Here is a 15,600-nt window from a genome sequence, read left to right on the forward strand (position 1 = left end):
CCCCCCCACACACACACACAGACCCCCCCACACACACACAGCCCTACACACACAGAGCCCCACACACACCCAGAGCCACATACACACCCAGAGCCACACACACACACACACACACACACAGAGCCCCACACACACCCAGAGCCACATACACACCCAGAGCCACATACACACCCAGAGCCACATACACACACAGGAGAGCAAGCACAGCGAGTGGGCAGGGGAGCAAGCACAGCCAGGGGGCAGGGGAGCAAGCACAGCCAGGGGGCAGGGGAGCAAGCACAGCCAGGGGGCAGGGAAGCAAGCACAGCGAAAAAAAGGCGCACCTTGGTAGAGGGCTTAAACACAAAGGAAAAAGTAGTATCTAACAAAAATGAGCAGTGGAAGGATGAAATAAATATATCAATGCTCCAGGATCTGGACAAACACATGAAGAGGAAGAAAGCCTATGGAAGTTGACCAATATGAAGCAAGTACATGAGACTGAAAATTAAGTCAACCGATGGTAAGCAAGAGACAAAGCGGGTTCCAAACGTGGGACCCTGAGACCTAGCTCAGTTCAGGTGTATGGTTCTATTAAATCATAATACCTTGAAAAAAGAAAAATTTCTTTTTTTAGTGTCCCCTCACTCACCGGGGTTTCCCCACGGTGACATGCTTCATCATTGGGGTCCTCCCAGTTCTCTACGAAAAGGGGCGTGCTGCGACTGATGGACTACGTAGGAGCACTTTAGTGTGAAATGACTATGTGTGGTGCAAAAAGAAAAAATAAGTGGAGTGGGTGTGTGTGAGTATTAAAAATACCGTACTTAGTGGGCCTAACTGTTTTATTGAGCTCCTATGTAGGTATATTAAAAGTGGGGTTGATGTCACTGTAGGGCAACCAATAATGGGGTTTACTCAGTGATCAATATGGTCGACATGTTTCATGCTACCCCCTAGAATTTCTTCAGGACCATGCAGGGACCAGCCCTGCATATGCCACTCCTAAATCCCAATGGTGGGGACAGTGAAAAAATTAAATGATAATGCAATATTGGGATTTAGGAGTGGCATATGCAGGGCTGGTCCTGGTAAACCCCATTATTGGTTGCCCTACAGTGACATCAACCCCACTTTTAATATACCTACATGGTAAATTAAAAGCATAGCCAGGAGCATGTTGACCCGCATCAAGGTGGTGTCTGTGCATAGGTGGTCATTAAAACAGCACCAATCTCGACTCAGTTGTCTCTGGTTAATAAGACACACGTATGGAGTTTGAGGTCCATGGGTGATGAGAAAGTCAATCCAGGTTTGTTTTTTTCTTTGAATTCCGTGACTTGTGTTCCTGCTTTTGTACGTGAATGTCACAATTATAAGTCTCGGGGTTAACATAAAAACCTGGCCTGGACCAACCTTGTAAACATGGCATAGCTGTTGCCTCGGATTGATTTACTTCATGCCTATTTCCTGCACCGTTGCAGGTTCGTTTTCATCCTGCTGTCTCCCTTTTGTCACTCTTTTCTGATCTTTATCATTCTCATCGTTTGTCACCTATTATGCTTTTGTTGTTCTTGCTATGGGTCAAAGGCTGATGACGAAAACATAAGCCTATGACTATATCCCAAAAATAGAAGAACGGCGGCCCGCCACCTGCGACTATCAGCACAGCTCCCTAGAATCTTAACCCTCCTTCTGCGTTACAAGTTCCCTTTCTTTCCAACCACTTTTTTTCCAACCCTGGAACAGATTTGACTTCTGTCTTTGTAAGGAGTACATTTTCAACCTTTCTAAGCATGAGAAAAGATTAGAGAAGAGCTGGTGAAAGCCACTAAAACGTGTAAGTTAGTAAATTTGCACAGATTAAAAAAGGCATTCAAACCATAGAAGTATTGGTTTCTGCTACCTCCAGCCCCAGTATGTAGATCTGTGGAAAGCAGGCAAAATGTGGGAATTACTAGTATTCAAACCCTACTATAGTATGAGTTCTGGCATGATCAGGGAGGCTATTATCAGAGCTCTTACATAATGAGATTGCTGCCATAATTTGCTGCCGCACTACATAGCACCTAAGGGACAAGTGGATTTTTTCTTTTTTTTAAACAAGTAGATTTACGAAGCAACCTGTTCCATTGACAAGTAGATATTTTATTACTTTCCACACCCCTTATGTATGTATTACAAAAAGCTATCAAGGCATATAAATGTATGATGTTAGGCCACACAATGTATGTGCGAGGTAATTTACTAAGTAGGTATGTATTTACAAAAAGTTATCTTGAAATATATTGATATGGATTTCGGACTGTGATCTATTCAGATAACATGATTAAGGGCACCAGCCACAACAAGACCAAAGCTTCTCAGGACGTGGATATGGATGAAAGTAAACATACTTTTTATTTTACATTTCAAACTAAAGGTAACCATAGAAGGCGTTTGAGGGCAATATGTTCTAGGTTGTCACTGTGGACATAGATTAGCACCTGGCATGAGCCACTACTTCTTGCACGACATATTTTAAAACATAGGGACATGTTTCTAGTGTGAAGGTATTTCCGATAAGAATTGTTTTTCACGATTTATGTGCAGGGCAGAAATGACACATGAACCTCCTCAATGGAACTAGATAGAAATGCGAATGGACAGGTAACGTCAAAAGCTCGAAGGTATTTCAACTTTCAAATAAAGTACACTGGCCTTACCATCAGAACTCACATTAGGGAGGTATTGTCACTGGCCGTTGGGCAGCATGCAATATTATTTACAAACATAAATTAAATACCCGTAATACCCTCACCAACAAAAATAAATAAATAAAATAGTGGGTTGAAGGTGTCAACCTCTATAAGGAAACTACAGGAAACGTCATGCTGATAGCCTGCATTGAGTGGGGGCGCTTACTGAGGGCTTCAGCCTGCTCCTGGCAGAGGGACAGATGGCCGGCCTGGTGCTGTGTTGGTGTGCGCGCAGCAGCAGCGGGGCATCAGAACTCCCCTCCCCGGCCCTCACTCACCGTGTGGACGTGCCCTTCCTGACATCGCACATCATGCACTTGAAGGCCTCAGCGCCGTTGCAGAAGGTGCAGACGCTGCAGTCCCAGTAACCCTCGTCCGAGGACGGTTTCGGTTGCCACTTCGGCCTGCGGGAGAAACCTGTAATAAAACACAGGAGAAACGGAGCGCAACAGACACCCGTGCTCCTGGAAGGGAGGGAAGCGATGGCGTTCACCGGGCTGGGATACTGCTCTGCAGCTGCCCCCGTGACCGCCATGTCCGCCCCTCTGCCCGGGCTACATTGTGCGCCGCCATCTCACCTGGTAGGGCTCTTCTTGTCTCCCATGCTGCAGGGCAACGGGAGGAGGAAGGAAACTGCAGCCTCCGCCGCGAGGTTTTCTATTTGTAAATAAACCTGAGCGGAAATGAGTAGAGGGAGAAAGAAACAAGGCTGTTCCGGGCAACAATGGCGGCCGCAAACCCAGTGAAAGAAAGAGAAAAGGCCCACCCTTCGAGCGCTGCACTGCCCCAAGCCCCCGCCCACGCCACAAACCTATCCTTAGGCGCCCGGGTGCAGAACATGGCAAAACATGAACTTATTAATAAAAAAAGATTACAGGCCTGTCCTCTGCTTGCTCTCCGACACCGCACCTTGCATTGCCAACCGAAGAGGACAAAAAAAAACAAAATGGCGGCCGCAAGCATCCGAAAATTTCAGATTCGGGGGCGTGTTTTTGGCATTTTGAGTGACAGATCACGTCACAGGCGAAAGAACGCAAAAAAACACGCCCCCGAATCCGAAAGAGACGGGGCTTTATTGGAGTGACTCCCTTATCCTCCAATGGCTGGCCTCCGTTTAGGAAGCCAGCCAATGGAGGAGAATGGAGTAGAGAGGCGGGTTGAAGCCCCCATACTCCAAATCATTAAATCTCCGACCAGAGACTGCGCACCGAGACCGAGACCTAAAAAAGATATGGACATGGCGGAGCAATGAGGGACCTTAGCAGCATGAAACATGAGCCAGTGAAATGCAACCTCTGCCTTTGAAAGACACACGTTGCCACCGCAACAAATGATGGAAGGAATGCTGAATGATTCAAACATCCTCCCCCAGCAAGAGATCTGGGTTAAATACATTGTTCTTTTGCCCACTATGCCACCCCAGTTTGGACCCAGCCAAATGCAAATCAATCTTGACCCTGTGCCTCATGGGAACAATCCAGTCCAAACTTCCATGCCAGGTCCTCTCTGGACGAGAAACAAGCATCCTGGGACCGGTTTCGGGGTATGTCACCCTTCATCAGCCAGGCTAGCTTGAATCCAGTAGCACAGTGAGCAAGAGACCCATGTCTGGGCATACCCATCCCACTTAGGGCGAAAGGTGTAACTGCAACAAATGATGGACGGAATGCTGAATGATTCAAACATCTTCCACTAGTCAAGAGATCTGAGTTAAACCCATTGTTCATTTGTCCAATATGCTACCCCAGTTTTGACCCACCATATGCAAATCAGTCTTGACCCTGTGTCTCATGGGAACAGTCCAGACTGAACTGCCAAGCCAGGTCATCCCACGACTGGAAACAAGCATCCTGGGACCGGTTTCATGATATGTCACCCTTCGTCAGCCAGACTAGCTTGAATCCAGTGGCACAGTTAGCAAGGGACCCACGTCTGGGCATACCATCCCATACCATACCATCCCATTTAGGGACGGAATGCTGAATGGTTCAAACATTCTACCCCAGTCAAGAGATCTGGGTTAAATCCTTTTGCCCACTACCCCACCCCAGTTTGGACCCAGCCATATGCAAATCAGTCGACCCTGTGCCTGTTAGTAACAGTCCAGGCCGAACTGCCAAGCCAGGTCCTCCCATTACAAGCAGCCGGAAGGAGGGAGTCGCTAGCCGAAGGTCCTGTGAATGCCGAATTGCCGAACGCCCGTAACGAAAAGGTCGGAAGAGAATAAAGTGAAAATCTCTACCAATCAGCTAACACCAACAACGGCCAAAGAATATTAAACAGCTGCACCCAAGGCGCCTTAAAGAAATTTTCACCCCAACTAGGAGGTATTAGACTCTGTGAGGTGGCGGGAGCAAGAAAAGTCTGGGTGTCGGCCATACTAACAAAAGCTACGGGCGCGGCAAATTGCAGAATAGAAACGGACCTCATTTTGAAAAAGGCTTCTGCGACATTAAGACGTTTCTCTCAAAGGGGTCATTTAAAAACCCCAAAAAAAAGCCATTAAAAGACAATCTATATGGTGAGAGCGAGCGCAAGTGAACGCTAAATGAAAAGCGTAGAAGTCCTGAAAGATTAATACAAGGACCATAAACCCGAAAACTCAAAAAGAAGTTTAAATCATTGCTTTTAATACTACGTCTGTCCTGAGGAAGGTGCCACAAATGTATTTCTACGCACCGAAACGCGTCGACAATGGGACTTTTTACTGTGTATAACTTGTGTGTATAATGTATTGAATTTGACTACACCTGGATTCTTAATTGTGGTGTGACTCTGCACTAGATACCGTAATTCGGAATTGTTAGAAAGTGGTTAAAACTGTTACAGAGCACACTTTTTATAAAATATAGGTATATTCATAAGGTGTACTGATGATATATGTTTATCTTTTTACAAAAACCTTTTAAAAAAATAAAACTTTGAGAGTTATAAAGAACGACATTTCATGTGTGGGGTACTATTGGTAATCATAAAATGGTAATTATAATGTGACAATAATTAAAAGTGTGTAGGCCGCATGGTCACCAACTAAAAGATTAATACACAGAAAGGAAAAAAAATTTTTTTGATATAGTTCTTGTTACCCAGTCCTTTCTGGTCCCTGGGAGACTCTCTAATTTTGGAGACAGTTAGCAAGGGACCCACGTCTGGGCATACCATCCCATACCATACCATCCCATTTAGGGACGGAATGCTGAATGGTTCAAACATTCTACCCCAGTCAAGAGATCTGGGTTAAATCCTTTTGCCCACTACCCCACCCCAGTTTGGACCCAGCCATATGCAAATCAGTCTTGACCCTGTGCCTGTTAGTAACAGTCCAGGCCGAACTGCCAAGCCAGGTCCTCCCTGGACCGGAAACAAGCATCCTGGTGCCGGTTTCAGGGTATGTCACCATTCATCAGCCAGGCTAGCTTGAATCTAGTGGCATTGTGAGCAAGGGACCCATGTCTGGGCATACCCATCCCACTTAGGGCGAAATGTGTAACTGCAACTAATGATGGACTGAATGCGGAATGATTCAAACATTCTCCCCCATCAAGAGATCTGGGTTAAATCCATCATTCTTTTGCCCACTACGCCACTCCAGTTTGGACTCAGCCATATGCAAATCAGTCTTGTCGCTGTGCATCATGGGAACAGTCCAGACAGAACTGCATGCCAGGCCATCCCTGGACTGGAAACAAGTATCCTGGGACCGGTTTAGGGGTATGTCACCCTTCATCAGCCAGGCTAGCTTGAATCCAGTGGCACAGTGAGCAAGGGACCCACGTCTGGGCATAACAAACCCACTTAGCGAGAGAAGTGTAACTTCAACAAATGATGGAGGGAATTCTGAATGATTCAAACATTCTCCCCCAGTCAAGGGATCTGGGTTAAATCCATCATTCTTTTGCCCACTACGCCACACCAGTTGGACCCAGCCATATGCAAATCAGTCTTGACCCTGTGCCTCATTGGAACAATCCAGACCGAACTGCCAAGCCAGGTCCTCCCTGGACCAGAAACAAGCATCCTGGGACCGGTGTCAAGGTATGTCACCCCTCATCAGCTAGCCTAGCTTGAATCCAGTGGCACAGTGAGCAAAGGACCCATGTCGGGCATACCCATCCCACTTAGGGAAAAAAGTGTAACTGCAACAAATGATGGACGGAATGCTGAATGATTCAAACAGTGTCTGAAAGGTTTTAGCAGTCTGTCCATTATCTCCTTGTGTTTACTTTGAAAGACACACAGGCATGGAAGTCAAGGACAGTGGCACACTACAGGGACATGAAGTCTATGACAGTGAAACTACAGGGACAGAAGGATCAAAAAGATATGGACATAGCAGAGTGACTAGGGACGTAGTAGCATGAAACATGAGCCAGTGAGATGCACTCTCTGCCCTTGAAAGACACACAGGCATGGAGTCAAGGACAGTGGTACTCTTCAGGGATATGGAGTCTAGGGCAGTGACACTACAGGGACACAGGGATAAAAAACAGACATGGCCAGGGTGGAGTGACTAGAGACCTTAGTGGCATGAAACACCAGCCAGTGAAATGCAACTTCTGCCTTTGAAAGACACACAGGCATTGCGTCAAGGACAGTGACACTCTACAGGGGCATGGAGTCTAGGACAGGGACACTACAGGGACAAGGGATATAAAAACAACATGGACCTAGTGGAGTGACTAGGGACCTTAGTGGCATGAAACATGAGCAAGTGAAATGCAACCTCTGCCTTCGAAAAGCACACAGGCACAGAGTCAAGGACAGTGACACACTACAGGGATATGGAGTTGAGGACAGTGACACTACACGGGGATAAAAAAAGAGATGTTTAAGGCGGAGTGACTAGGGACCTGAGTTGCATAAAACATGATCCTGTGAGACATCATCTATGGACCTGGGAGAGACATGGCAGACATGGAGTCTTGGGAGGTGACACTGTACACAGACATGGACAGGCATGCAGTCTCGGACAGTAACATGGACAGGCATGGAGTACAGAGCAGTGACAATCTACACCGACTTGGAGGGGCATGGAGCAGTGACAATCTACATGTGGATACAGGCTGCAACTCGAAGGACAGGGAGAAACACAGGAGTTGATGTCCGGACAGCGAGACAAGGCCACAGACACTGAGGTAGAAGGAAGAGTAGAGACATTTGGCCAGAAGCATTAGACACCGGGACAGAGATTCACAGATATTTCAACATGTAGACATGGGCACCCATTGAAACAGGGAGACTAGACACTGTAACAGGCAGACATGGATAATGGAATAGGACTATGACACCAAGGCATGTAGACACAACCATTAGGACAGCGAAACATGACCAAAGGTACCTGACTAGAAAAACACCACTGAGGAAATAAGGGAAAGAAACACGCGGACAGTAGGACTCAATCACAGAACCAGGGAGGCAGACAGACAGGGACAGACTCCAGGACACACTGAAAATACACACAGGGACAGAGGACGGTACTTGGGCAGGGAGGCATGGATATCATTTTGGGACTGGGAGACACGCATTGCTTAATTTTTGCTGGTGGAAGCAGGTGGGGTCACCAACACTAATTTTTCCTTAATTTTCCTTAACAAACTTTGATCCAGTAAAAGAGAGAGACAAACACAAAACAGAAAAGAAGGAGGAAGAGAAAGATGGAAACAGTGAACAAGGAGTGAAAAAGGGAGAAAGCAGATATGAAAAAGAACCTGCAAGAGTGGGATAAAGAGGCAGGGAGTGCCTGGTGGTGGTTTAAGGAGGCATGAAGTGGAATCAAGACTACGCGGTCTTGGTATTCAGCAATCCTGACATTCAGTAGCGCTGGCCATGGGCTTCTAAGCAACACTTTGGTTACTGGCACTTATTATTTTACATATTAAGCACTAAAGACACAGACACAGACAGAGGGAGACTGAAGGACACAGACACTCAGACAGTGTCACAGATATTGGGATGGGAAGCTGCAGGCAACTGGGCACATGGACACAGAGACACTTGGAAAAAGGCAGTACAGCACTAAACATGTGTAGGAAAGTGCCTCTTTTGACATGTTTAGCACCCACTTTTTGCCTGGTGTATGATGTGATTTCGAATTGAAAGTGCACTGGGTCCCTGCCAAACAGGTTCCCAGTGCCAGATCTTGTTCCTTAAACTATACCACGATTGGCACAAGTTCAGCAACCCCTGTAAGTTCTGTGTAAATGGCACCCCTGGTACCTAAGACATTTGGACTGAACAGGGTCCACTGGGGCTGCATCACAAATTGTTCCACCCCAGAGACCCCTCATAAAGACTATGCAAACTGTTATTGCAGGCTGCTTGTCTTGGTGCAGAGAAAACTGAAGAGTTAACATGGCACACATCCCTGGGTGCCAAGCCCCATATATACTGCATGAGGTATAGGTAAGGCACCCCTACTGCAGGCATATTACAGTCCTAAGGCAGGGTGCACATATCCCATGTCCCATGCATGAGCAGATATGACCCTATATATCTAAGTCCATTCCTTGGATATTGTAAGTGCACAGGGAAGCCATAGAGAGTACATGGGCTGGATGCTTGTTATCATGAGTTTCCTAGTTCCCTGATGGCCTCACTGTACTCTGTGATGTTTGGAACTCATGACAGTGTTGGCTTTATTAATAAATGCACACAGGGGACACCCTAGAGGGTCCCTGGAAACCTGCCAAGCACTAGTGTGATCTCTGATTAGTCTTAGCCAGCCTGCCACTACCAGACATGTTTCTGACCTCATGGGGTCGGAGCCAGCACTCTCAGAGGCCAGGAACATCACCTGCTCTGGGCGGAGGTGCTTCACACTTCCCCCAGGCCAGGATGGCCTTCCAGGGCAGGAAACTTCAAAGGTGATGCCACCTTTGAAATGCAACCCAGGTAGCTCCAGCTATTGGACCATGCAACCCCCATGTCCAGCTCCACATTTGGCAGGATGAAAGGCAGGAACATTTGCTAAATTAGTGGGTGGGTCCCCATTCAGACAGCTCTACCCCAAGGTGGGGCAGGAATGTGGAGCCCACTTTTCAATTCCCTCCATTTTGTTTGAGAGGGAATTAACCAATTAAGGTTAGGGTAGTGCCTCTTCCCATAGGAAGTGGTCACTTAGAGGGTGCAGACACCCTAAAGGTAGGTAGCCCATTGGCTACTACTTGTCAACTCCTTTAATGCCCCTACATTTTATTATTTAGGTGGCATGCCTAGATCCTGAACTCAGAATCGATGGACACAAAGAAGATATAGACAAAGAAGAGATTCTGACCCGAGAACAGAAGACCTGCTGCAGAATTTTGGCGTAAAACCGTGCCTGCTGCTTCCAGGACTCAACCGTTGTGGTGGTCTGTCTCATCCTGCTGCTGTGAGGACTTCAAGAACCCTGGAACACCTACAGCTAAATGCCAGAGAACTTTCATGGGTTAAAAGAACTACTCCCCTGCGACTGCAGGTTGAAACTGCACCGTCCAGTTTACCGACTTGCGGCTCCCTGGCGACTCTGACACAGCATTCAAGCACAAAGAGGTACATAAGCTCCGAAGGGTCAGATCTGTTTCTCCGCCAAGTTTGGAGACACCACGATCTACCAGAGCCGTACCGCACCAATATCTGTGGTACCGGACCGCTTGCGACCGAGACGAAGAGTCCATTCCAGACTCCAACTGCCTAGGAAGCAAGCACCCTTCGAGGAACGTCAAGACCACAGAGGCCCACTTTGTGAGTGGTCCAGCTGTCCCAGAATCATCCCTGCAACCTGCCTGCCCCTGAGTGAGAAGACTCATTCCCTGTGTGATCTGCATCCGGCCCGCCTGACCTGGGTACCGATGAGCCAGCTGTGCTCCTGTGGTCCTGAGACCCTTGCAACCTGATCCTTCAAGTGGGACCCCTCGACTTACCTTTAAGTCCCCTTGCGCAATTTGTTTTCAGGTGGCCCCCTTCTTCGTAGGTCACCAGTTACCGATGACCTCAGCACCCTGCTCCTGGCCAAATCCGAGACACTCCTGAAAATCTGCTGGTGGAACATTGGACCTGGCCTTGCTATCTACCCAAATCCCAAAGGTGAACCTCAAAATCTAACTGTATGATTTTATATGCATTTTTCTATGTTCTTCCATTGACTTCAATGGTGGTAATTGTGCACAAAGTGATTTCTTTTGCAAACTTGAACAATTCATATCTTTAAAAGTATATATTGTAGAATTAAGTTTTTGGTTTGAAAAATTATATAAAAATCGATGTTATTTTTGAAATTGGGTTTAGGGGCCACATGCATCAAACTGTGCATTTGTGCTTCCTAAATTGCGATTTTTAAGAAATTACAATTTAGGAATCGCAAATGCTTATGCATACAGGAATTGCAAAAAAAAGTGTGATTCCCACACATTCCTTATTTGCAACTCACAAATTGCAATTCGCAAAAATGTGCCAAAAGGATACCCTGATGCACCCCTGAAATTGCAATTTCAACACATGTTGCACACACACATGCCCCAAGGACATGTCGGTGTGCAACATAGAACTTTGAAAAATGCATTTTTGTGCATTTTTCAAAGTTCTCGCAAATCACCATCAACTTTGAATTGATGGTAATTTGCATTTCTTATTTGCAAAATCGCAATATTTTTTGGGTTGTTGCATTGCATTTAGGAAATCGCAATTTGCTATTCCCTAGATGCAATCACAATTTAAGTAATCGCAATTTTAGCGATTACTTAACCGCATCGATGCTGATGACGGAACCGCTCCGTCATCAGCCGCGGTGGCGCTGTGCTGATGACGGAGCGGTTCGGTCATGGCCCGCCCGATGCGCCTGTGCAGCGCTGATTTCGCGCCTGCGTGGCGCGTTCTATTGAGCGGGCGGGGCCATAACGGACCGCTCTGTCATCAGCACAGCTCACCCGAGGCTGGTGTCGGAGCGGTTCCGACACCAGTGTGTGAGCGCCGCGCTGCCCCCCCGCCCCTTAGTGCTGCGGCGGAATAGCTGCTGCAGCGAAGGGGTTAAATAGCGATTTTTGCATTTGGGATGATGCAGCCCAAATGCAAAAACTGCGGTCACAATTTACAATGATGCATGTGGCCCTTAGTCTTGAGTGTGTGTATCATTTATTGCCTTTGTGAGTACAACACATGCCTAGCCCTGCCCTCTGATAAGACTAACTGCTTGGCCTCTCTACCACAAATAGAAAGTTAGTATTTTCTACTTTTGCCTCTGTGTACCAATCTGGGACTCACTGAAGTCTCTGCACTGTGTACTTCGTTTTAGTGTACTATAGAGAGAGACAGCTTCCTACAACATGGACAATAGGACAGGACCATGGAGACACAGAAATCAACTCTGACACAATCAGTAATGGTCATTGAAAGAAAGAAACAAGAAAACAAACAGTAATGGGCATGGAAAGAAATAAACTAGCAGACAAACAGTAATGGGCATGGAAAGAAAGAAACTAGAAGAGGAATGGATATCTACTTAAGCATAAGTCAAGCATTCAATCACTCACACACTTGGAGACAAGGCCTTTGGGACGTTTAAACACAACCACTGAGAGATGAAAATACAGGAGCCAAGTAAGAAACAAACATTGACAAAGCAAATAGGTCTTAACTTTGCACAACCTATTGGTATTGGCAATGTGTTTTAGCCATGTTGTACACCAATGTGGATGCTGTTCAGTACGGCTAAACGTTAGTGGGGTGATGTAGTGTGGGGTGGATTAAGGTAGATTGGAGTAGGCTAGAATGGAGTGGGGTACAGTGTGGTAGATCGGGGTGGAGTTCGATAGAGTGGGGTAGATTGGGGTAGAGTGTGGTTGATTGAGGTAGATTGTTCTAGAGTGAGGTAGACTAGATTGAGGTAGATTGAAATGGCGTATATTGGGGTACATTGTAGTGAGTGGGGTAGATTTGAGTGGGGTAAATTCTCGTGGGACAAAGTGGAGTGGAGTAGATTAGGGTAGAGTGAAGGGATAGATTGGGGTAGGGTAGAGTGGGGTAGATTGGAGTGCGGCAGATTGGGCTAGAGTTTAGTGGGCTAGAGTGGGGTATATTGGAGTGGGGTAGATAGGTGTAAGGTGCATTGGGGTAGAGTGGGTTGGAGTAGTTTGGTGTAGAGTAGAGTGGGGTAGAATCGGGTAGAATGGATTGGCGTAGATTGGGGTTTGAATGGGGTATAGTGTGGTAGATTGTAGTGGGGTAGGTTGTAGTGGAGTGGGGTAGATTGGGGTAGAATGGAGTGGGGTAGATTGGGGTAAGTGGTGTGGGGTTGAGTGGGGTAGATTGGGGTGGGGTAGAGTGGAGTGGGGGATAGATTGGGTTATATTGGGTAGGGTAGAGTGGGGTATATCGGGTACAATGGGGTACAGTGGAGTGAGTGTGGGGTAGATTGTGGTAAAGTGGGGTAGATTGTAGTAGAGTGGGATACACTGGAGTGGGGTCGAGTGGAGTGAGATAGATTGGGGTAGATTGGAGCAGCTCAATTGGATAGAGTGGAGGGGTAGATATGGGTAGAATGGAGTGGTAGATTGGGGTGTGATTGAGTAGGGTAGGTTGTGATAGAGTAGATTGGGGTTAAGTGGAGAGGGTAGGTTGGAGTAGCTTGGGGTGGGGTAAAGTGGACTGGGTAAGAATGGGGTTGATTGGGGTGGGGTAGATTGAGGTGGAGTGGTGTAGAGCAGGGTAGATGTGTGTAGATCGGAGTGGAGTGGGGTAGATTGGGGTGATGGTAGTAGAGTGGGGTAGATTGGAGTGGGGTAGACTGGGGTAGAGTGGGATAGATTGGGATAGAGTGGGTAGATGGGAGTTGAGCGGTGTAGATTATAGTGGAGTTGAGTGGGATACATTGGGGTAAAGTTGAGTGGGGTAGTTTGAGGGAGAGTGGAGTGGTGTAGACTGGGGTGGGTAGATTGGGGTAGAGTAGAGTAATATATTGGGGTAGAGTTGAGGGGGTAGATAGGGGTAGCTTGGGATGGGGTAGATTGCCATAGAGTGGAGTGGGGTAGAGTAGGGTAGATTGGATTGGAGTGGAGTGAATTGGAATGGGGTAGATTGGAGTGGGCCAGATTAGAGTAGAATGGAGTGGAGTGAGGATTTTTGTTGTAGACTGGAGAGGAATATATTTACATACAGTGGAGTGGGGTAGATTGGTGTAGGGTGGAGAGGGTGGAGTCTGGTAGAATGGAGTGCAGTAGATTGGGGTGGAGTTGGATAGAGTTGGGTAGATTAATGTAGATTGTAGTAGAAGGAAGTGGAGTGGGTAGATTGGGATACAGTTGAGTGAGTGGTGGGGTCTAGTGGGTTAGAGTGAGGTGGTGTAGGTTGAGGTAGAATAGAGTGGGCTGGAGTTGGGTAGAGAGGGGTTGATTGAAGTGGGGTAGATTAGGGTAGAATGTCATGGCCTGGAGTAGGGCAGATAGGAGTGGTGTAGATTGGGTTGGAGTATAGAGGAGTTTGGTGCAGTAGGGCATGTTGGGGTAGATTGGGTTGAGTTAGATGGGAGGGGTAGAGTGGCTAGAGTGTAGTGGAGTGGGGTAGATTGGACTGGGGAAGATTGGAGTGTGGTAGATTGAGGTAGACTGGAGTAGGGTAGATTACGGTAGAGTGGAGTGGTATATTGGAATAGGATGGAGTGGGGTAGATTGGGATAAGGTAGATTGGGGTAGAGTGGAGTATATTTGAGCGGGATAGAGTAGAGTGGGGTATATTGGAGTGGAGTGGGGTAGAGTGGATTGGAGTAAGGAGATTGTAATGGAGTGAGTAAGATTGGAGTGGGGTTGATTTGGGTAGACTGGTGTGGGGTAGATTGGGATAGAGTCGAGTGAGGTATAGTGGGGTTTAGTGGGGTAGGGTGGGGTGGGGTAGATTGGAGTAGATTAGTGTAAAGCGGAGTGCGGTAGATTGGGGTACAGTAGAGTGGGGTGGAGTGGGGTCTAGTGGGGTTGAGTGGAATGTGATAGAGTGGGGTGGAGTGGAATAGGGTAGAGTGGGGACAACGGCAGCGACAGAGTTCCTATCTGTGAGCTCAACTACACTGCAGTGTACTGATCAAGGCAAATATAAAAAATTATAAGAGGGGATATTAAATTGTTCACAGCTTGATTATTCATGCTTTAAAAAAAGCACTATGAAGGGAGCAGTAAGGAGGGTGAGTGAGGGGGAATAGTACCATCACATTGGGAGCAGTGGAAGGGCACTGATTAAGTTTGGTTCATTTGTGCTTGGTCCCTGCTCCACAGAAATGATCAGGAATGATGTTTGACCAGCAGTGGCCAATTAAGGTGGCTGCAAAGAGGAGGACCATGCAGCCAGCTAATGGTAAGCAATAGAAGGTCTCCAAGCCCTTTTTGTAAACAATAGTGTCTCGCAAGCGAGATGCATTCGCGGTCTCGATTCAAAAAACAGACAGAGGGCTAAAGAGACACATGAAGAGACAAGAAAACATTGGAACAAAAGATCTCGACTTTAGGTGAGGGGAAACCGAGACAGACACTAGAACAGGAAACAATGGACAGTGAATTGAAGGAAACATAAACTGTAGCAGAGAAGCATGGGCAATGTGAGATTGACGCATAGCAATTACGCTGGAACATGTAGAGAGATAAAGTAAGCAATAAATTGACTTAAATATTTCTCCATAACGACAGGCAGAAGAATAAACACGGGGACACTGTGACAGCCAGACAGAGACAATATCTGGAATACGAGACATACACACTAGGCTTTGATAACATTCCAATTACGCCTGTGCAATAGCGGTGGGCGAGGCACTGAAAGCTTGAGCCAGGGCTGAGCCTGAGGCCTGCCTTTGGCTCAGCTCAAGTTCCTGTTGGAACCTCGAGCTCATAAGGAGCCGAGCTTTACTGTGGCTTCTTTCGGACTTCCT

At 47.0% G+C, this 15,600-nt stretch overlaps 1 protein-coding gene across 1 annotated transcript in view; it reads left to right on the forward strand.

Moving 5' to 3' along the window:
• Positions 1 to 2,304: 2,304 nt before the first annotated feature.
• Positions 2,305 to 15,600, forward strand: part of LOC144798118 (uncharacterized) — a 42,651-nt gene continuing 29,355 nt past the window's right edge. Inside the window, exon 1 of the mRNA XM_078668876.1 lies at positions 2,305 to 2,365. Within this exon, the coding sequence (XP_078525002.1) occupies positions 2,305 to 2,365 (61 nt within the window). The remainder of the gene's footprint in view (positions 2,366 to 15,600) is intronic.

This window comes from Lissotriton helveticus, chromosome 12 (assembly GCF_964261635.1).
Source record: "Lissotriton helveticus chromosome 12, aLisHel1.1, whole genome shotgun sequence".
In the NCBI taxonomy this organism is placed as follows: Eukaryota; Metazoa; Chordata; class Amphibia; order Caudata; family Salamandridae; genus Lissotriton; species Lissotriton helveticus.